This window comes from Pecten maximus, chromosome 13, assembly GCF_902652985.1.
Source record: "Pecten maximus chromosome 13, xPecMax1.1, whole genome shotgun sequence".
Lineage (NCBI taxonomy): Eukaryota > Metazoa > Mollusca > Bivalvia > Pectinida > Pectinidae > Pecten > Pecten maximus.
This window is the reverse complement of record NC_047027.1, coordinates 18,860,010-18,884,190: the sequence shown is the minus strand read 5'-3', so window position 1 is coordinate 18,884,190 and position 24,181 is coordinate 18,860,010. Positions and strand designations below refer to the sequence as shown.

General features: G+C 36.0%; 1 protein-coding gene across 1 annotated transcript in view; it reads left to right on the top strand.

The window, feature by feature from the left end:
- The window catches only part of LOC117340294 (serine/threonine-protein kinase SIK1-like), a 49,716-nt gene extending 42,209 nt beyond the window's left edge, over positions 1 to 7,507 (top strand). The window contains exon 8 of the mRNA XM_033902060.1: positions 132 to 7,507. Within this exon, the coding sequence (XP_033757951.1) occupies positions 132 to 2,411 (2,280 nt within the window). The 3' untranslated portion in view covers positions 2,412 to 7,507. The remainder of the gene's footprint in view (positions 1 to 131) is intronic.
- The last annotated feature ends 16,674 nt before the right edge of the window (positions 7,508 to 24,181 follow it).

Sequence of the window (24,181 nt, the reverse complement as noted above, 5' to 3'; positions counted from 1 at the left end):
TTTTAAAAAAATCAAAGCAATTATCCCTTTTAAGACTATTTTTTCTTGAATACTGTATGGCAAGACTGCTTTTTGAAAACAAAATAGATCATATTTATATAAGCCGCTGACAAAGTTTCTTGTGGTTTCAGGCATTGAAAAGTGATGCGTACGATCATTACACAGCAATTTATTACCTCCTCTTGGAACGCTTAAAACAGCATCGGAGCAGTTTCCCACCGGAAAATCGAATAGATCCGCGGAAACGCAGACCAAGCACCATAGCAGAACAGGCATTGCTCCACCACACACAGACTAGTCAAATTGATCATACAACGGGTGGCATGCAACGAACTCCACTAGTCAATATAAAACAGGGTATGTTTAGTCACACGACTGACTGTACAAATTCACCCAATTTAAACTTTTTAAACGATATTGACGTTCCAACGCCTAGCGTGCCTGGGTGTTTGCAAGAAATTGTCTCCACTGGAGCCATCACAAAGACAACATCCCCTAGTCCCCGTGCGACACACCTCATTACAACGTCAATAGATGAGGGTGTCGAAGTGGATATCATGGATTCACCTGATGATAATAATTCGGCATCTAAAGGCCAGTTTGTGCGCGATGGTTTTGGCATGGGACTTATACCAAGCTGTGCATTTGGTGACCTGTCACAATTGAACACTAACGGTAATAGTAGTATTACATCTATAAGCACAGGGATTGGCTCACCCTTTGCCAGTTTTGACTCCACAATGGAGCCCGATTTTATGTCTAGTCTTTCAGAAGGTTCGCAACAGTCGACGGGATCTGGTTCATTATCAGGCTGCCCTAGTTATGCCACAGGTCATCCAGATCCTGTCATAGGGGGCAATAATACTGGTGCTATAGGTGATTTATATCAGGACACTGCTAGCTCTGTAGAGGTTTCTGGTTCGGAGGAGTACTCGCAAGATCGCAATCAAACTCGCTCTCCTGTAAACTTCCGCGAGGGCCGACGTGCTAGTGATGGATTAGTGGCACAGGGAATATTCGCATTTAGACAGCGACTTCAGAATAGTATGCGAGCAGAAGGTATGATAGAACTGCGAGAGGAGCACCAGAACCTGCAGAGTTTGTATAGTGGGGTGCCCAGTACAGAGCAGGTAGTGGCTCTTCAGCAGCAGCACTCGGAGTACATGGAGAAAAACTGTCGGCAGTGGTCACTAGAGGACAGTCAACATGGCCAAGCCCCACGACCCCCTCGACCTCTGATGAAAAGGATGAGTTTGCCCTCAGAGACTTTCGACCTCCAGCCTCACAGGCTCCTTGCCATTAAACAGAGCATGCAAGTTGAGCGGGAGCTGGATCGAGTCACCAGTAACGAGGAATTGACACAGAAGGGGGCAGCACCACCACCGTTCTCGCAGCAATATGATTACTCGATGCAGAACAAGCCGCTACAGCAGCAGTTCTTGCAGCATCGATTGCAGCAGAAGCGACAGACACTGCAAAAACAGACTCAGCTTCAACATCAGTTCCAACAAATGCACATTGTCCCTGGTGACCCATCCTCATTATCATCAGCCAATCAAATTCCGTACATTGGTAAACCAAGACTCTCTAGCAAACATGATGAGTTGAATCATCTTAGTCGACCGCCAGTGATTAGAAAGATCTCTTACAAGTTGGCACAACAGCAGCCTGTTATGCCCCCAATGTCAGATGTGGGCGATGCACCATGGCAACAAAATATGCTGCCACCTACGCAAGAAAACGATGGACAAGAGGAAGGTGTGCAGGAGGGCGTCCCAATGCAGAATGTGTCAGTTGTCATCCAGCAGCTGCAACAACAACAGCAACGGACCGTGTGTGTTCCTCCACTGTATACGACGCAGCAACAACAACAACAGAATCAACAGATGCTGGACTACCAGCAAAATCATCAACAGCAAATCAATCAACAGCAACAACGACAACAACAACAACAACAGAATCAGCAAACAAATCAACAGCAGCAGTCGTCAGCGGGGCCAGTCACGCATCATTCGCCAGGCCGTAAAAATGCATTCATACCACAGGGAGGTGAACTGGCTCTTCTTCAGCAACAATATGCACTGGAAAAACAACTACAGCAACAACAACAGCTTCCTAGCTTCACCTTTACAGGGGTTCCTATAAACGATGAAGTTTTGGTTGCAGACATAAACAACTCTCACATTTCACTCAACATCGAGTCAAATCAGCTGTCCCTTACACAGTTACCCTCCTCATCACCTCACTCCTCGACAGAGTCTCTCAAACAGGGCTCTTGGGATTCGCAGCATCACAATGGAGTTGTCTCCCCTCCTAGTCACTCATCACAGGACACAGGCGTAGTCGTGTCACCATATTATATGGTCCCAGCCATGGTGACCACCATCGACGAACAAATGGACGTATCGTAGCCGTTGTGGTGTATTGTGTGAATGTGTCTTGTGAACAGTTTAACTTTATGTGTATTCACACATCTTGCGCTGTGTGCTTAGTGAGAGTTTAAAATAGGTTGTGTGCACATATACCATGTAAGGGTGTGGATGTATGTGTTAATATGTTATTAGTATACACACCCGTGCTCATGAGTACATGTATAACGTATAAACGTTTCCAAGGTTTGCGTCTTTTATCTTCAAATTGCTACAGATCATGTTTTAAAAATGTTTAATACCCAGGTACTTATCATACTTATTCTGTATTGAGCCCAGGGTGCTAATACATATATATGATTCAAAGAGGATCGACTTGTTTCAGGAGAGAGAAATAGGATCTGTAAGCATTTATATAGCATTTCTTAGCATTTCACTGATTTGCAATAGATATGGATGGTGTTATTAGCAAGCATGGGCTTAAAACTGGATACTTATTGTATGTAAGAATGGCCAGGCATCAAATGCCATCTTATCATTTCAATGACTTTGAGTTCATATCACTTTGTTTACCATAATAAGGGCTTGAATTGTCAAAGATACCATGGTTTTCAAGCACAGTAGGAAAAGAGAGGTGGAAAATTTTGTCCTGTTCATATTGGCAGGCCATTTATATAAGCTTGAGTATTTTGAAGAAAATTGACCCAAACTAGAGTGTATGTGTGGTGTATGATGACAGTGTGTCTGATATATATCTTGTCGTAACCTTAGGTAGTTCTCGGTCAAGTTGTTCCATTGTTATGGTCCGGTAAGGTGAAAGGTTCTAAGATGGAAAACCTATATATGGCATGTCATATGAAAAGTTGAATTTTGTTACTTGGTTAAATATTGGTCACTTACCAGTTAATCTCATTGTCTAAGAATTTCTTTATGAATCATACCTCAATTATATAATCTGATGCTTCCATACGAATTATATTATTTTTTCTCTTTTACATCTTATTCTGTATAAGAAAAGCAGAATGAAGCAGAATCAAACTTTATTCAATATGAAATAATCATCCATGATTTCCTGTAAATGTATTTATTTTAATCTACTTAAAATCGGCCACAGTACTTGCCGTAAAAACAATATACAGAAAGTTCTGCAATAAGTACAATCAAAATTCAGCCTTTAAATATTTTTTTTAAGTTACATTCCTTCTAAACTACATGTATTTTCATTTCAAGTAATCATAAAAAAGTGTTAGAAAGAGAAAATAAATAAAAAATGAAAACTTGCTTGGTATCATGTCGGTAGATAATTTCAGTACTTTTATGAAATCAAATTTTACGAAGTGTTACCAACATTGACTCTCCCTTACACATGAACATGGAACAATTTGGCCGACTGGTTTATTACAAGAATTATGATATTGATAGATTTAATGTCTTACTAATTGTCTATTATTTAAAAAAAAGTGTACGTTCTAGTGATATCTGATCAGTGACGATTGATCAGATAAGTTTATCATATTCATGATTTATTATTTGTCATAATCATGATCAATTTTATGTCGAAATCATGATTAAGAAAATATTGTAATCATGATCGGTAATATCAATCATGATTGGTAATATATTAGTCATGATCGGTTGTCATAATCATGATCTGTTATCGTAATCATGATTGCTGATATACTGTAAACACGATCGGTTATTTTAATCATGAATGGTAATATAAGATAATCATTGTTATGATGCTACAGTGCTATTGTTGCCGTGTTGATTACTGAAACATTTCATTTTAGTCAAGACACTACAGTTGTGATGAAACAGCAAATTTCAAAATGTTTTTGCACTGGCGATATTTTTACATATTTTGGTATGGCTTTTCAAAATTACTTGATGGCAAAATTAAAAAAAAAAATTTTTGGCTAAATATTTTAGTGGTTAAGTATTGCAATTACCTAGGAAAATCACATCGAATTGAATTAGATTTTTGAGATAAATACAAGGGAGATAACTCTGTTTAAGTACTCCAGTTTTGTAACGAATATCAAACATCTGTCCGTCCAAAACTTATGGAGAGATACAGTGGATCTTACCAATACTATGTCTATATTAAACACTGTTCGTATATGTCTAATGTTCAGAACCAGGAAGCATGCTCTAATTACCTGTCACAACGGGAAATTATTAAATTCTAAATTTTCTTAACTCAAAAATGAAAAGAGATTATTTCATATAATTTTACTGCATTTGTTGCCTAAATATATAGGTCCTAATAACTATTGGCATCAGAATTTCGTATTGTGAATATTTTCCTGTATTTTTTATTAGTCAGTGAATTCATTGCAACATAGATATATGAACGAATTAACATTTTAAAAAGCATCCATCTGTACAGAATTCTAGAGATACTTGAGTCATTAACATGAGTGTTTGTTATAATTACATCTGCTTATGGTAGCTCCTGTTATCTTATCCTTTGCGTTGTTGTCCAGAGTAGGAAAAGCATTGGTTCTAGTCCTCTTGTCTTGTGATGATTGTTAGAAAATCTACTGTGGTTGCTCCATGAACAAATATTGTATACCATATCAGGTAATGTGTAACGTATACATTTCATGAAGAAATCTAGCAATTTCTTGTGAAAGTGTTTGATGTTTGTGATTTCACACAAAGTTTAACACATTTTTTTGTCAAAGATGTAAAATTAATGATTAATACTTCAGTCCTCACGTCTTTTCTAATGTTCAGGTTATTTTTTGTGTATTTTAGTATGTAAGACAATGAAAACATTTTTGAGATTAAGAAATTTTAACAAATGGTCTGAAAATGAATTATACTATGGTACTTCAATTGGAAAGTACTTGTGAAAGAAATTGGTGGATAGAGTGGGGAAAAACCCCTGTTATCCAATATTTGATGGAATTTTATGATTTGGAGTAGCAAGATCTAATTAGATTGAACTGTATAACATTAAATGTCTGTGTGTACTTTGTTTGGAGCTTTCATATTATTTTGTGGGTACAAACTATGGTGGTTAGCCCATGCAACAATAATATAACAATAATATTTGTTGTGTTTGCATTCATGGTTCCATAACAATCACATAAACAAAGAAAGATCATACACAACAAAAACTTAATGTTATGCAGTATGTTGAAATTTAAAGTAGAATTGAAATCAAAATCTAATTAAATGTTATAGAGTATATTGAAATTTTAAGTGGAATTGAAAGTAAAATCTTATTAATTGACTAATGATCATGAATAGCCTAGCTGTAATTTGAAACCTCATCACTCAGTTTTGGCAGTTATTGTACAAACAATTTTTAGTAAGCAGTTTAAAAAAAATAATTAAACATAGGGTGTTTTGAAAATGGGATCCTTGTTATATGAAGCTTCATGTGTTCCAATTTTCATGGATACTGAGAAGAATCTGGTTGATTTGACACTTTTCTGTTTCTCATTGTGTTTGAATCGTGTATTAAATGTTGTATGGAACATAGATACTACCCTGCCTGTATATAAACTGGGGTGAAAAATTACCTTCGCATCGTGTGCTAAGTTTGTGATATATTCTCGTTGGCCGAGTAGAATAGGCTTTATCAGTTTTTATGCTGTCTTTCCTTTTGTGACCATTGGATTGGACCAATGCAAGTTTGGACCGAGTCCACTTTCTTTGTTTGGGGGTGTTTCAGTGATTGCATTAATTGCAGGGCGATCAATAGAATTCTATCTGCAGATAATTCAAATATGAGCAAACATATTTTGAAAATTAAATGATCTTTTCATTAAATAATGAACAGAAAATGTTAAAGAAAACTTCAGTAATGATGCTGAACTTTAAAAATAATAAAATTTGAGTGTTGATAAATTTCATATTAAGTTGGTGCTGTAATGGTCGAGTTCAAATTTGTCTAAAGAAGAGATGACAGTAAACAGATGGGTTTTATTTGGATCGTGTCAGATCGTGTCACTTTAGTACCGTCACAAGAGGGCCACTCAATCTCGGAGTGATATATATAAACATTATAACTGATGAAGTTTGCTTTTGTTCTCATTACAAAATTATTTTTCCTGAGGTTTCATTAATTGATATTGTGAAGTTGTTGTCATAATAGCTATGCACAAGTCTTTATTTATATCATATAAAATGATCAGTCGTTATTTTTTAAAGGGTAAACAGTCATCTCATATACAGTGTATAATCAAAACTGAAAGCTGGAGCAATCCACAATCCTTCTGAAAGCTATTGTATCCCAACATTCTAGTCAGCAAACTGGTACAGTACGTGTATTTATAAAACTGTGATATTGAGATAAATCATTACAGACCTCTTGGGCCACTTTGCATAAACAGGATTCTAAAAATATCTTAAACTTTTATCGGCTTTAGTTTTGAATCAATATTTTACAGGAAGTTACATATTTTACAATTTTTTTAAGGTAAGAGATTACAAAAATCAGCAAACAAACATATCCGGATGTGTTCATCCCGTTGCTTTTGGCCAGATAAGCGTCATTTGAGTATCAAATGGGTATCAACAATTTATCAGGAACACACATCTTTATCTGGAATTTTATCACCAGTATGGCATATATTTTAATTTCAAATAAGTATTTTAATAGACATAAAAAAATGATCTCAAATGGGGGTTCTTTTCAATGCAGTATATAAGTAGGATATATTTGCTTCAATTCCACTCTTAATCATGATAGCATCAACTAAGAAGCAAAGTAAATCACTTGTATAACTTAAGAGCATCGTGACAAATCATCTACAGAAATCTCATTTGAAGTCTTCTGAAGACAAAAAGGATTAAATAACAATTAAATGCACTGCTTTTTACATACAATCGTTTGATTATAGTGTGTATATTGTTACATTGTTACTGATTGGCCGATAGGACGCTGTATTCTATTGGTGGCTATTTTTAGTGCACCAATTAATTGCAAAACGTGTTATATGCAGACTGTTACCACTGCAGCCTGATATTGCAAGTGTCTTGGTTTCTATTGCGAAATGTCCCCGATGTGGACATTACACAGCAGGTATATATCAGTATATATATTAAATATATGTTTATCATTGAGACGTTCTACATGCAATAGAAATTTTGTTGACATGAAAAATAAAAAAAGTATTGTCATATCAGCTGTAGAGTTTTAATTTACATGTTGCCATGAATTCGATCAGTGATGTATGCATTGATTAGCTCAACTGGTCGGAAAGAATGGTGAGCTATGGCACAGCGTCTGCCAACATTTGATTTCAATCGCTTCTTGTCCTGAATGACTGTTTTGATTGTGATCAAATTTGGTGTAGAGTATTACTCTCCCGGATGAAGGAGGCTAAATGATGTACCTACTTTATCTACGAAGAAAATTTTTCTATATTAGAAGTTTACGGTATAAAATTACCAAGATCAATTATAACAATTTTATCTTCTTTGAACAAGAGCATATCGTTCGATATCGTGGTTATAAATCATTGAACGACAAACCCAGTTATTTTTTTTTTAAATCACTAACTTACCACAAGGAGAGGATATCCTATGGTATCAAGATATATCTTATACGTACACGTACCTTAATATATTGTACATGTCAAAAGGCTAAAAATAAATACATTAAATCTACAAAAGCCTGACCAGATCTCGCGTTACAGAGGGCAATCCTGTTGAAAATATGTTTCTGTGGGACTTATGATCATCTGATTCATACTACAAACACGACCGGGAAATGTTTGGAAACTCGAAATTGGATAATAAAATGAGAGGATTGTTACCGAACTAATGGATGAAAAAGTCTGGTAGTTACTGAACTACTGGATGTAAAAGTCTGGTAGTTACTGAACTACGGGATGTAAAAGTCTGGTAGTTACTGAACTACGGGGTGTAAAAGTCTGGTAGTTACTGAACTACGGGATGTAAAAGTCTGGTAGTTACTGAACTACGGGATGTAAAAGTCTGATAGTTACTGAAGTACTGGATGTAAAAGTCTGGTAGTTACTGAACTACGGGATGTAAAAGTCTGGTAGTTACTGAACTACGGGATGTAAAAGTCTGGTAGTTACTGAACTACGGGATGTAAAAGTCTGGTAGTTACTGAACTACGGGATGTAAAAGTCTGATAGTAACTGAACTACGGGATGTAAAAGTCTGGTAGTTACTGAACTACTGGATGTAAAAGTCTGGTAGTTACTGAACTACGGGATGTAAAAGTCTGGTAGTTACTGAACTACGGGATGTAAAAGTCTGGTAGTTACTGAACTACTGGATGTAAAAGTCTGGTAGTTACTGAACTACGGGATGTAAAAGTCTGGTAGTTACTGAACTACGGGATGTAAAAGTCTGGTAGTTACTGAACTACGGGATGTAAAAGTCTGGTAGTTACTGAAGTACTGGATGTAAAAGTCTGGTAGTTACTGAACTACGGGATGTAAAAGTCTGGTAGTTACTGAACTACGGGATGTAAAAGTCTGGTAGTTACTGAACTACGAGATGTAAAAGTCTGGTAGTTACTGAAGTACTGGATGTAAAAGTCTGGTAGTTACTGAACTACGGGATGTAAAAGTCTGATAGTTACCGAACTACGGGATGTAAAAGTCTGATAGTAACTGAACTACGGGATGTAAAAGTCTGGTAGTTACTGAACTACGGGATGTAAAAGTCTGGTAGTTACTGAACTACGGGATGTAAAAGTCTGGTAGTTACTGAACTACGAGATGTAAAAGTCTGGTAGTTACTGAACTACGGGATGTAAAAGTCTGGTAGTTACTGAACTACGGGATGTAAAAGTCTGGAAGTTACTGAACTACGGGATGTAAAAGTCTGGTAGTTACTGAAGTACTGGATGTAAAAGTCTGGTAGTTACTGAACTACGGGATGTAAAAGTCTGATAGTTACCGAACTACGGGATGTAAAAGTCTGGTAGTGACCGAACTACGGGATGTAAAAGTCTGATAGTTACCGAACTACGGGATGTAAAAGTCTGATAGTTACCGAACTACGGGATGTAAAAGTCTGATAGTTACCGAACTACGGGATGTAAAAGTCTGGTAGTTACTGAACTACGGGATGTAAAAGTCTGGTAGTTACTGAACTACGGGATGTAAATGTCTGGTAGTTACTGAACTACGGGATGTAAAAGTCTGGTAGTTACTGAACTACGGGATGTAAAAGTCTGGTAGTTACTGAACTACTGGATGTAAAAGTCTGGTAGTTACTGAACTACGGGATGTAAAAGTCTGGTAGTTACTGAACTACGGGATGTAAAAGTCTGGTAGTTACTGAACTACGGGATGTAAAAGTCTGGTAGTTACTGAAGTACTGGATGTAAAAGTCTGGTAGTTACTGAACTACGGGATGTAAAAGTCTGGTAGTTACTGAACTACGGGATGTAAAAGTCTGGTAGTTACTGAACTACGAGATGTAAAAGTCTGGTAGTTACTGAAGTACTGGATGTAAAAGTCTGGTAGTTACTGAACTACGGGATGTAAAAGTCTGATAGTTACCGAACTACGGGATGTAAAAGTCTGATAGTAACTGAACTACGGGATGTAAAAGTCTGGTAGTTACTGAACTACGGGATGTAAAAGTCTGGTAGTTACTGAACTACGGGATGTAAAAGTCTGGTAGTTACTGAACTACGAGATGTAAAAGTCTGGTAGTTACTGAACTACGGGATGTAAAAGTCTGGTAGTTACTGAACTACGGGATGTAAAAGTCTGGAAGTTACTGAACTACGGGATGTAAAAGTCTGGTAGTTACTGAAGTACTGGATGTAAAAGTCTGGTAGTTACTGAACTACGGGATGTAAAAGTCTGATAGTTACCGAACTACGGGATGTAAAAGTCTGGTAGTTACCGAACTACGGGATGTAAAAGTCTGATAGTTACCGAACTACGGGATGTAAAAGTCTGATAGTTACCGAACTACGGGATGTAAAAGTCTGATAGTTACCGAACTACGGGATGTAAAAGTCTGGTAGTTACTGAACTACGGGATGTAAAAGTCTGGTAGTTACTGAACTACGGGATGTAAATGTCTGGTAGTTACTGAACTACGAGATGTAAAAGTCTGGTAGTTACTGAACTACGGGATGTAAAAGTCTGGTAGTTACTGAACTACGGGATGTAAAAGTCTGGTAGTTACTGAACTACTGGATGTAAAAGTCTGGTAGTTACTGAACTACGGGATGTAAAAGTCTGGTAGTTACTGAACTACGGGATGTAAAAGTCTGGTAGTTACTGAACTACGGGATGTAAAAGTCTGGTAGTTACTGAAGTACTGGATGTAAAAGTCTGGTAGTTACTGAACTACGGGATGTAAAAGTCTGATAGTTACCGAACTACGGGATGTAAAAGTCTGATAGTAACTGAACTACGGGATGTAAAAGTCTGGTAGTTACTGAACTACGGGATGTAAAAGTCTGGTAGTTACTGAACTACGGGATGTAAAAGTCTGGTAGTTACTGAACTACGGGATGTAAATGTCTGGTAGTTACTGAACTACGAGATGTAAAAGTCTGGTAGTTACTGAAGTACTGGATGTAAAAGTCTGATAGTAACTGAACTACGGGATGTAAAAGTCTGGTAGTTACTGAACTACGGGATGTAAAAGTCTGGTAGTTACCGAACTACGTGATGTAAAAGTCTGGTAGTTACTGAACTACGGGATGTAAAAGTCTGGTAGTTACTGAACTACGGGATGTAAAAGTCTGGTAGTTACTGAACTACGGGATGTAAAAGTCTGGTAGTTACTGAACTACGGGATGTAAAAGTCTGGTAGTTACTGAACTACGGGATGTAAAAGTCTGGTAGTTACTGAACTACGGGATGTAAAAGTCTGGTAGTTACTGAACTACTGGATGTAAAAGTCTGGTAGTTACTGAACTACGGGATGTAAAAGTCTGGTAGTTACTGAACTACGGGATGTAAAAGTCTGGTAGTTACTGAACTACGGGATGTAAAAGTCTGGTAGTTACTGAACTACGGGATGTAAAAGTCTGGTAGTTACTGGACTACTGGATGTAAAAGTCTGGTAATCACTGAACTACGGGATGTAAAAGTCTGGTAGTTACTGAACTACGGGATGTAAAAGTCTGGTAGTTACTACGAGAACTACGAGATGCGATTTTAACTGCTCATATGATTGTAGAAAAGCACACTGGATCTGGCTTTTATTTTAAAATAGCTATAGTAAATGCATATATAAACATAAAAGTTTTGTACAAGTTTTGTGCAAGTTTTGTACAAGTATCTGTATTATAATATTTGTTTGCAAGCCAATATTAATCGAGATTAATATTTTTTTTTAATTAATTTTGTAATTTCTTTAAATTTTCATTGTAATATATTTCAAATAAAAAAATAAATGTTTCATAAATTTTGTAGCATATGCTTTTATTTGCATGAAAAGTATTGCAAATCAAATATGATCTTAATAGATATAAATATATGCAATAAATATTTAATACATTTTGTGTTATACATGTTAATTTGTATGGAATTATAATTCAAATTTCGTGTTAAAAGATTTTAAAATCTATACCATGAACGTTCCATAAATTCTGTATCAAACCAGATTAATTGTATACCTATTGCAAATTGAATTTTAATTTAATCGATTTTAATGTGAAATCATTTGTATGAAAATTGCAAATTAAATCTAAATGTCATGAATTGCACATACATATACATGTATTTCCGGAAATACTCTACGCCATCCATCAACTGTAGAGAGAACATCCTTCAGCAAAGCACTAATCACATACACAATAGCAAGTCGACCCAGTCAGGCCTTGAGGATAAATACATTGTTACAACAACACAACACCTGTTGATGTGTAGCCGCTTTATTTTATAGCAGGTCTACCAGCATTTATTATTGTTGGTTATTATTCATTCCCTTCGTACTGTTAAAAGATGTACAGGATGATTAATAGCGTAAAAAATCGAAAAGGGAAAATCAAACATCCAACCTGGCTGATAAATGTCAGCAAACTGAGGTATGACGTCAGTGGTGACGTCATCCCATCAATTATTTCACAGTTTCCACGCCCGGCCGACAGATATTGTTATGAAGAGATATTTTTTCATGGTTGTAATTTAACTTTGTGTGTAAACGTCAGTGGCATGAAAACAGTGATTTTCTCTGTTGCCTTGGTAACATATTTCTAGAAATATCGGTGTTTCGTGTCCCGGGCTGACGTGCTGTATAAATATCCGTAAATAAATATCATCCTCGGTCGATACCACCACTGTCATTCAACATTCCGTTGCATGCTGTCGTCATTCGGGCACTTTAAAGTAACTATGACGTCATTCAATTACACATGGGAGGTATTGAGTATTGATGTATTCATTGGAAACTCAATCTTAAAAAAGAAAAGAAATGAACGCGTACACATGCATGTTGGGTCACACGTACTATCTACGTTTTGAACATTCTGCCATTTCTCTCGATCTATATATAGTTTATTCTGTTACCCTCAAGGCATCAACACTTTAGACCCCTAGCATCACCACAGTGGATTTCAACAGTTTCATCATTTTTTAGCTCTACTCTGTCAAACTCATTTTATATTCATATTGAATAGTGCTCATATTGCGTGTGTCTGTTTTACAATGCATTGATCATTCAAAGTTCTCATAAAAATCGTCCGGATTATTGCGGAAAATTTACTAATGACAAGTACGTTCCGTTCCCAAATTGGGGTTCCGGAATCGGAATCCGAATTTCCGGACTGGTGAGTACAAATAACGTCACGGAAATCCGTTCCAGTGCATTCCCGTCCGGACTGTGAGTTTTCCGGACTATCGGCGTCCGGATTATCGCAGGTCCACTGTACAAACTACAATGATACTTCAGAAGCATGGGCGTATAGTTATTATGCCATGATTTTTAATTTTAAGGGGATGTTGAGTTAAAACATTTACTGTATTATATTGGTTACAACTGTCTTATATATAAATACACAAACTGCTGGTAGAATAACCATAGTTGTAATATCACATATTCTGATAATCATAGTTTTAAAAAAATTAAAATAACGGTCCTGGATTAATCAAACAGATTCCCCTCTTTCCCATTTCTTTGCGGTAGCATACCTGCTTCATCAGTTAAGTTCTATTTGATCTACCTACAGTACAGTAGTTTTGACAGACGCAGGCTGATCAAGGCAATGCTCTATGGCTGCCATCAAAGTGTTTAATGTTACAATATATACACCATAGTCTCATGTCATTCACTCGGTCTGCATTTTGAGATCGTAGCATTACTTTGATTTGACCTATGTTTACATTTGTAATTTGCGGATTAAGCAAAGGACGCTTCACCTTCGAAACACCTGGTCTTGTGTTCTTTTTTCCGAGTGTGTAGTCTTACCTTTGTTCCTACCTTACTTTATTTTTTTCGTTAGAATTACGGATTAATTTACACGCCAGTATTCTCTTGTTGTTTCTATATAAGGACTCGTTAATTTTCCATTTTTAGATAGTAACACTCCTGCTTCCTACACCTATGGCATTTATTTAAGTTCGAACTACTCAGATGATTGTACAAAAGGCACTAGTTTTAGGTTGATATCTAGTAATTGCACATTTAAACACCAATGTTTTGTACCAGGGTCTGTATAAGAATATTTTTTGTAAGCTTAATACGTTGTTCTATTTTGTGTTTTTTGAAAAGAATAATTTGATTACTTTTAAATCTCATTTTGATATTATTATTATTACTTTATATTATGTATTATTCGACATAGTTTAATAGTCAAAAACTCGGTCTGCATTTTGAGATCGCGGTATTACTTTGATTTGACCTATGTTTACATTTTGGAATTTGTGGATGCAGCAAAAGACGCTCATCCTTCGAAACTCCGGGTCCGAGTGTGCAGAAGGGCAAAACAGCTACATGTTGTCATTAACATCACAGACGAGTCACAGAAGGACAAAACAGTTGTATGATGTCCCTAACATCACCGACGAGCCCAACAAGGACAAAACAGCTGTATGATGTCTCTAACATCACTGACTAGTCCCAGAAGGACAAAACAGCTGTATGATGTCCGTGACATCACTGACGAGTCCCAACAAGGACAAAACAGCTGTATGATGTCCGTGACATCACTGAGGGGTCCTAGAAGGACGAAACAGCTGTATGATGTCCCTAACATCACTGGCGAGTCACAGAAGGACAAAACAGCTGCACGATGTCCCAAACATCACCGACGAGCCAAACAAGGACAAAACAGCTGTATGATGTCCCTGACATCGCTGACAAAACCCAGAGAGACTAAACAACTGCATGATGTCTCTAACATCACTGACGAGTCCCTGAAGGTCAAAACAGCTGTATGATGTCTCTAATATCACTGACGAGTCCCAACAAGGACCAAACAGCTGTATGATGTCCGTAACATCACTGACGAGTCCCTGAAGGTCAAAACAGCTGTATGATGTTCGTAACATCACTGACGAGTCCCAGAAGGACAAAACAGCTGTATTATGTCCCTTACATCACTGGCGAGCCCAGAGGGTCACAACAGCTGTATCATGTCCCTAAAATTTCACTGATCGATTGCCAATTTTAAAATCCGAAATTAAAAACAGTACTCGACGGGTGAGGGTCTGTTTTATTAACACAAGAATAGACTTTCCAATTTCGCATCAACCGGAGTGTTTACGACTTACCTCCCCTCGCTCAAACAGGACAGAAAGGTAATGAACTAAATGATAAAGCAGGTTATTATGACGTTTTTTCCTAAAATTTATTTATCTTAAACATATGTCTTCAAACATATAGTAAATTACAAATTTCGCGGAAGTGTGTTGCTTGTTTTTTTTTTGTCGGCGAGGATACTTTTAGTAGATATAGGTGGCTGCTGCACAGGACCTAAAATACGGAAAGTCGTACTTTCGATATATGTTACTAAATCCATATTCAAATGTGATATTCACTCATTATTCGTAGATCTTCAATGTCTCTCTTGTCCAACTTTTGGTGAACTGAGACAGATTCTATGCTCAGTGATATGAAGTGTGACATGTTCGTTAACGAGTCTTGGGGGGAGTGGGTTCGTTGTCACCACCCCAGCTCCCAATTTGAGGACGTGACATGGGTTTGATTTTATCTAGATTTTCGTTGGTGAAACAGAAGACGCTTCCAGAACATGTTCGTATTCTCATGGTATTCAGCTTTTCCCATGAGTTCCCATTAAAACTTTCCTGTTTCCCCCCATTTTCTCTCGTTTCGATCGTCTGTCCTTCTGTAAAGTTGGCAATATTCGCTGGAATTTAATATCTCTATATTCGCGGTCATTAGATATACTGTAAATCACTTGAATTTTGCGAATACTTTATTTCCCAAAATTATCTCTTCAGACATATTCGCGAATACATTATTTCGTGAACGCTGCTTTAGAAATGACTCTAAATTCGAGAATGATTAGCTATTAAAGTCATGAACTCTACAAGACCCATATGTGGGTAACCGATCCAAAGGTGTTATTTTCATACAAATATAATTAATTTTTCTTTGTTTTCATGGTAAATACTCAAATGTGGTTGGTCGAAAAATTCTTTTCATTCTTCTATGAAAGAAATTCCGAGAATGGCGCGAAAAATGTGACGTCACAATACGACAATTGACGTTGCGTATTGATTTGAGAAAAATAATCCCACTTAAACCAGTAAAATTGTACATAAAACATGTTTTAAATTAGAAAATCATTTTCAAAAATTAATTATAAGCGTTGAAACTAAAAAAAAATGACATCAATTCTTAAATGAATTTGCGATGGGCTCTTCTCGCGTATTAACACAAAACTGATATAAGGGATTTACAGGAATAGGAGAGCCAACCAAGCGTATATTTTCTCAAAACAAGTGGATACATGAAATCTAATATCTGCAAACTAGATCTGACTGGGACAACTGTGAAATATCAACCCTGTAACCATACAGTATTCTGGTTGCTCACCATTAAGCCTAATGATCCATCATGGAATGTTCCGAGTTTGTCTTTTTCTCACCACAAAATGTTGTTATATCTTGTCATGTTCCGAGTTTGTCTTTTTCTCACCACGAAATGATGTAATTGTGTCATGTTCCGAGTTTGTCTTTTTCTCACCACGAAATGATGTTATTGTGTCATGTTCCGAGTTTGTCTTTTTCTCACCACGAAATGATGTTACTGTGTCATGTTCCGAGTTTGTCTTTTTCTCACCACGAAATGATGTTACTGTGTCATGTTCCGAGTTTGTCTTCTCAACATCAAATGATGTTATTGTGTCATGTTCTTAGTTTGTCTTTTTCTCACCACGAAATGATGTTATATCTTGTCATGTTCCGAGTTTGTCTTCTCTCACCACGAAATGATGTTACTGTGTCATGTTCCGAGTTTGTCTTTTTCTCACCACGAAATGATGTTATTGTGTCATGTTCCGAGTTTGTCTTTTTCTCAACACCAAATGATGTTACTGTGTCATGTTCTTAGTTTGTCTTTTTCTCACCACGAAATGATGTTATATCTTGTCATGTTCCGAGTTTGTCTTTTTCTCACCACGAAATGATGTAATTGTGTCATGTTCCGAGTTTGTCTTTTTCTCACCACGAAATGATGTTATTGTGTCATGTTCCGAGTTTGTCTTTTTCTCACCACGAAATGATGTTATATCTTGTCATGTTCCGAGTTTGTCTTTTTCTCACCACGAAATGATGTTACTGTGTCATGTTCCGAGTTTGTCTTTTTCTCAACACCAAATGATGTTATTGTGTCATGTTCTTAGTTTGTCTTTTTCTCACCACGAAATGATGTTATATCTTGTCATGTTCCGAGTTTGTCTTTTTCTCACCACGAAATGATGCTATATATCTTGTCATGTTCCGAGTTTGTCTTTTTCTCACCACGAAATGATGTTATTGTGTCATGTTCCGAGTTTGTCTTTTTCTCACCACGAAATGATGTTATTGTGTCATGTTCCGAGTTTGTCTTTTTCTCACCACGAAATGATGTTATATCTTGTCATGTTCCGAGTTTGTCTTTTTCTCACCACGAAATGATGTTATATCTTGTCATGTTCCGAGTTTGTCTTTTTCTCACCACGAAATGATGTTACTGTGTCATGTTCCGAGTTTGTCTTTTCACACCACGAAATGATGTTATTGTGTCATGTTCCGAGTTTGTCTTTTTCTCACCACGAAATGATGTTATATCTTGTCATGTTCCGAGTTTGTCTTCTCTCACCACGAAATGATGTTACTGTGTCATGTTCCGAGTTTGTCTTTTTCTCACCACGAAATGATGTTATTGTGTCATGTTCCGAGTTTGTCTTTTTCTCACCACCAAATGATGTTATATCTTGTCATGTTCAGAGTTTGTCTTTTTCTCACCACGAAATGATGTTATATCTTGTCATGTTCCGAGTTTGTCTTCTCTCACCACGAAATGATGTTATTGTGTCATGTTCCGAGTTTGTCTTTTTCTCACCACGAAATGATGTTATATCTTGTCATGTTCCGAGTTTGTCTTTTTCTCACCACGAAATGATGTTACTGTGTCATGTTCCGAGTTTGTCTTTTTCTCAACACCAAATGATGTTATTGTGTCATGTTCTTAGTTTGTCTTTTTCTCAACACCAAATGATGTTATTGTGTCATGTTCTTAGTTTGTCTTTTTCTCACCACGAAATGATGTTATATCTTGTCATGTTTCGAGTTTGTCTTTTTCTCACCACGAAATGATGTTATATCTTGTCATGTTCCGAGTTTGTCCTTTTTCTCAACACCAAATGATGTTATATCTTGTCATGTTCCGAGTTTGTCTTTTTCTCACCACGAAATGATGTTACTGTGTCATGTTCCGAGTTTGTCTTTTCTCACCACGAAATGATGTTATTGTGTCATGTTCCGAGTTTGTCTTTTTCTCACCACGAAATGATGTTATATCTTGTCATGTTCCGAGTTTGTCTTCTCTCACCACGAAATGATGTTATTGTGTCATGTTCTTAGTTTGTCTTTTTCTCACCACGAAATGATGTTATATCTTGTCATGTTCCGAGTTTGTCTTTTTCTCACCACGAAATGATGTTATATCTTGTCATGTTCCGAGTTTGTCTTCTCTCACCACGAAATGATGTTACTGTGTCATGTTCCGAGTTTGTCTTTTTCTCACCACGAAATGATGTTATTGTGTCATGTTCTTAGTTTGTCTTTTTCTCACCACGAAATGATGTTATATCTTGTCATGTTCCGAGTTTGTCTTTTTCTCACCACGAAATGATATTGTGTCATGTTCCGAGTTTGTCTTTTTCTCACCACGAAATGATGTTATTGTGTCATGTTCCGAGTTTGTCTTTTTCTCACCACGAAATGATATTGTGTCATGTTCCGAGTTTGTCTTTTTCTCACCACGAAATGATGTTATATCTTGTCATGTTCCGAGTTTGTCTTTTTCTGAACACCAAATGATGTTATATCTTGTCATGTTCCGAGTTTGTCTTTTTCTCACCACCAAATGATGTTAGACTACTGTGTCATGTTCCGAGTTTGTCTTTTTCTCACCACAAAATGATGTTATTGTGTCATGTTCCGAGTTTGTCTTTTTCTCACCACAAAATGATGTTATTGTGTCATGTTCCGAGTTTGTCTTTTTCTCACCACGAAATGATGTTACTGTGTCATGTTCCGAGTTTGTATTTTCTCACCACAAAATGATGTTACTGTGTCATGTTCCGAGTTTGTCTTTTCTCACCACGAAATGATGTTATATTGTGTCATGTTCCGAGTTTGTCTTTTCTCACCACAAAATGATGTTATATTGTGTCATGTTCTATATTTTTAACCTTATCAAAGATAAAATACACAAAATAAAGTTTCTTCAGGAGAAAATGCTGAATCTTCCAATTTATTGTCATTTGTGTTTAACATGACAGGATTACACACATAGAACCATTCACATACACCTCACTTTACACAGGTAACCCTGCACACATACACAATTAACACTTACACGTGTGTAACAATATCATCCACATTTTCTGTGCTATATTTTTGTAGAGCACATATCCCCAACATGTATCTTGTCCTTAAGTGTCTCCCCTGTGGTACCTCAGACACAACTGTACTAAGGGGGCTCTTAAGGGATATCCAAGGCATTCAATCATCTTAAACCATCAAAGGTTCTTACATGTACCTCAGGCACAAAATCACACAAAAATATCAGTGACCCCTCGGGGAACCCCCGAACACACAATCATCCTAAAATCTTGAGGTTCCCTTCAGGGTATTCTGGACTGATATTTCTTTTAAAATCTCAGGGTTTCTAACAGATTACCCAGGCACATTATCTTCCTAAAATCTCCTTTGAGGTACCCTAATACAATTATCACACAATCTTTGGGCCCTTTCAGGGTACACCAGAACATAAAATATCTCAGGGGCTCTTTAAGGGTACACCAGATCATAAAATATCTCAGGGGCTCTTTAAGGGTAGATGAAGCTTAAAAATATCAGAGTACAACTATTACTTATGATAATCAAAAACTCAAAAATGCCTTCAAATATCACTAAAATTGGATGAAAATTGAAATTAATCAAAAGAAAATACATCTCATTTTTGTTGCTAATAAAGCATATTTAACTATAATTTATTTTTTTCCTTTTTTTATTTACTTTTTACATATTGTTATCTGATGGTAGACTTTTTTTATGAATACAAACTAATTGAGGTAAAAATACATTTAATGAATTAAAATGTTTTTGTGATATTATGTATTTCTACAGTGACATAAGAGAGTGTGTGGTTAAACTAAAACACATACCAAATATTCTCAAATATCAAGCCTTCATAAAATCAAATATATAACATACAATAATAGCTTCAATTTTACGTGAAACATCTTAAAACTTCATTTTTTTTATAATGATGATAATATCTTACTGCACACAGCACTAATCATAACCGTAAACCATCATACATATGAGCTGTATTTAAGAAATCTAAGAAGGTTAGATGTTCTGTTGCTTGTTTTCAAGCAAAAATCAACCTGTTTTCTGAAGCCTGCATTAGGACAATTTTCTCGCCCCAGATTTGCCTCCTGTTGTATAAAACCAAACGTTTGTTGTGTAAAACTTTCATTGTTTTCCTGGTTGCTAGGGAACCACAAATACATACACAACAAATATTGTTGTAAGTTTTCTTCTTGTATTATTGTTATATGGGCTAACCACGAAAGTTTGTACCCACGAAATAATTTGAAACCTCCAAACAACCAAAGAAACTTAAACACAAACATTTCATGTTATAGGCTAATCACAGTTTAACAATTTTAAAAACCTGATAAACTTGTTTCTGGTAAAACCGACTTAATTTTGCTAGAAAACATGATAACACTCATCAGTTCCTTCCTACCTGCCAATTTTAAGGAGTATACACACCAGGTTTTGAAGTAAAGCAAAAATAAGATTTTAACTTATTAAGAAAAAAGAATAACTGGGCCCATATCATTTTCCATGTACAATGTATTGGAAATAGGACTGATATCACAGCTGGAATTTCGACCTATCACATCTTATTGGCTTATTTCACTACAATGACATCAGAGTTAATGCCCCTTTAATTTCCACCTTACGTAATGCCAATGTACCTGAACTCAGTCTCAAGTTTCCTCACTTTTTGTCATATTTTTCCTCATGAATTATCATCACATCTGTAACAACACCTGGTAAATAGTGGCAGAAAAATGTTTTAAACTCACGAAATTGTATTACCATTATATGGGAGTAAAATTTATTAAAATACATTTTCAGAGAAAAAATTAACATCAGCATGTGTCACAGTTATACTGAAATACAAAATACCAGTATATAATGCTGTTGTATCTGGCGTGTCAAATGAATTCTTGAATTCATAAATAAGAAAGAAATTTCACTGACAATTCATGTCGAAATAAGGGTCAAAATAAAATGTTCCCTCTAGAACAGTGATGGTTACCTAGCATAATGTATAATAGGATTTTGTTAAAGGTCACATGACATCAACCATAAAGGTCATTGTCATGTGATTGATAGGTCTGGGGACCAGATTCAATCCAATATCACCCATACTTTTACATTCTGACCTTTGACCCCAAACTTCCACACATCCAAGAGTATATGTACATTGACCCTATTTCGAGCAAGGTCAAATCAGCATCAACATTTCACTTACAAGATATGGAGGGCATAACTACAACAATGAAAATCATAACAAAAGGCCACATGGGCCTGCACTGTATATAAATCAATAACTGCCGACTAGCTGTATCAGCATTCTTACTCCAATTTCATAGTACATTGTACATGTACAATTGTAGATGTTTCTGCACAAGTGCTAATTATTTAAAAAAACCTCTTGACTCAATTAATCCAACATAAACTTAAAGATCTTGTTAAAAAAAAATTCATTAATAAAAGCAAATCTCATTTACTAGATATTTATATGTCTGAATACTTGAAGTTACTGTTGGTATGTGATAATGTAATCCCTAGTTTACTGTAGGTACCTATAAATGTCTGAATACTTGAAGTTACTGTTGGTATGTGATAATGTAATCCCTAGTTTACTGTAGGTACCTATATATGTCTGAATACTTGAAGTTACTGTTGGTTATGTGATAATGTAACCCCTAGTTTACTGTAGGTACCTATATATGTCTGAATACTTGAAGTTACTGTTGGTATGTGATAATGTAACCCCTAGTTTACTGTAGGTACCTATAAATGTCTGAATACTTGAAGTTACTGTTGGTATGTGATAATGTAATCCCTAGTTTACTGTAGGTACCTATATATGTCTGAATACTTGAAGTTACTGTTGGTTATGTGATAATGTAATCCCTAGTTTACTGTAGGTACCTATATATGTCTGAATACTTGAAGTTACTGTTGGTATGTGATAATGTAATCCCTAGTTTACTGTAGGTACCTATATATGTCTGAATACTTGAAGTTACTGTTGGTATGTGATAATGTAATCCCTAGTTTACTGTAGGTTCCTATATATGTCTGAATACTTAGAAACATAAATGTTATAAAGCAGCCCCTGGTTATTTATAACAGGAAGCTGTAGGCTTTAGTATGATTTCTTAGAAAACTGTAAACACTTACCAAATTACAACCATGCTTTATTCCATTAAAACCAAATTCTACTGATTTTTTCCCACTGACAGACAAATGAATAGAATCTTTGTCTTCCTTGAGATTGTGATAGAGAAATCCTTGACCCGAGGGGCGATATTCTTGGTTGTGTAACACGAGGCCCTGCCGAGTGTTAAACATCAAGAATATCATCCCGAGGGTCGAAGATTTCTCTGTCACGTCCTCAAGGTAGGTGATGATAATTTTTCTCCAATCACACTATTTTATTTTCGCATGATCCAGTTGCTCAAATATTAAAAAAAAAAAAAAAGAAAGAAAAAAAAAAAAGCAACACACTGTCGATGCGATATGATTGAATTGTTGCTTTGATGTCATTGTATGAATGCCAACACGTGCTATCTGTCACACCCAATAAATCCTGAATTGGTAAACCGGAGCCAAACCTGTGCATGATGGGGGAAAATGAACTTGAAACGTGTCTAATCTAAAAATAAGATTTAGAGGTCCCATAGTGCATCTCATGAAATCTGTTGCTAGGGGCAGAAAAGTTTTTACATTAATCCTGAAATAAGCATATGGGGCCAAAACATCAATCTCAATGAGAGTTCGGCTTGTTGTAGGACAGTGAAACAATGTTTCAGCATTTTATTGAAAATTTAATAATGGAGGGTTATTATAATTACCAGACAAGAGCTTATAAATACTGTATACAATCAAAATTAAGGATACTTTTATGTAGCTGACTGATACAGTCTTTTTTAATGTAGGAGATGTTTCTTACCTGGACTCCAAATAGAATCTGTATAATTTAACATAAGTAGAATTAACCGGGCATAAGCAAATAAATACAACACATTCCAAATTTAGGATACTCGTTTTTTAGGTACTGACTGATACAGTCTCTTAAAGTGCATGAAATAATTCTTAGTCTGACTCTGAATAGAACCTGATTGAAAAATTTTACATAAATACAAATTAACACATTCTTGATACAATTTTTTCAAACATGACGATATAAAATCTCACTTAAATCTGTTCGTTTTGTTCAGATGACATGAAAACTGCAGACAATAGGGAATGCTGGAATGTCATTGGTACTAATTATTTGATACATTTTTTTTTTTAAACCTGAACAAAGAAAATCTCACTAAATCAGTTGTTCTTATTCTTATAAGTTACAAACTGCTTAAGAAAGAGAACAGGAAATGCAGTAATGCTGTCGTACTATGGGAGGAGGATTCACAATTTAAAGAGGCTGCCCGGTATTCACAGGTATTTGCCTTGCCTGTCAATATACATTCAATATGTCATCGAGGTCAGGAACTCAACAGGCCTAGTTTAGTGACCCAATTTTCTGGAAAATTGAAATTGTTGACAAACTGTTCAAGATATTTTGGTGGGAATCGACAGACAGATAATTTTTCTTTAACTTGGTACATTTGTACTGTATGATTCTCTATATATATCAGATGCCACAGAACTGTCGCTAGGCTTCATGAAACATGTGAAAATAGTAAGCCTTCAGTTAGTCGGATACCGAGTGGCCAAATGAATATCACTTAAAAGTCTTTAGTGAGTAGCTAGAGCAGAGTAATTAAAAACATATGGCATGTCAACACTTCAGCTTCATAACAATTAAACTTCGGTAGGATTAATATAATGGGTAAATTGATAAATGTGGTACTG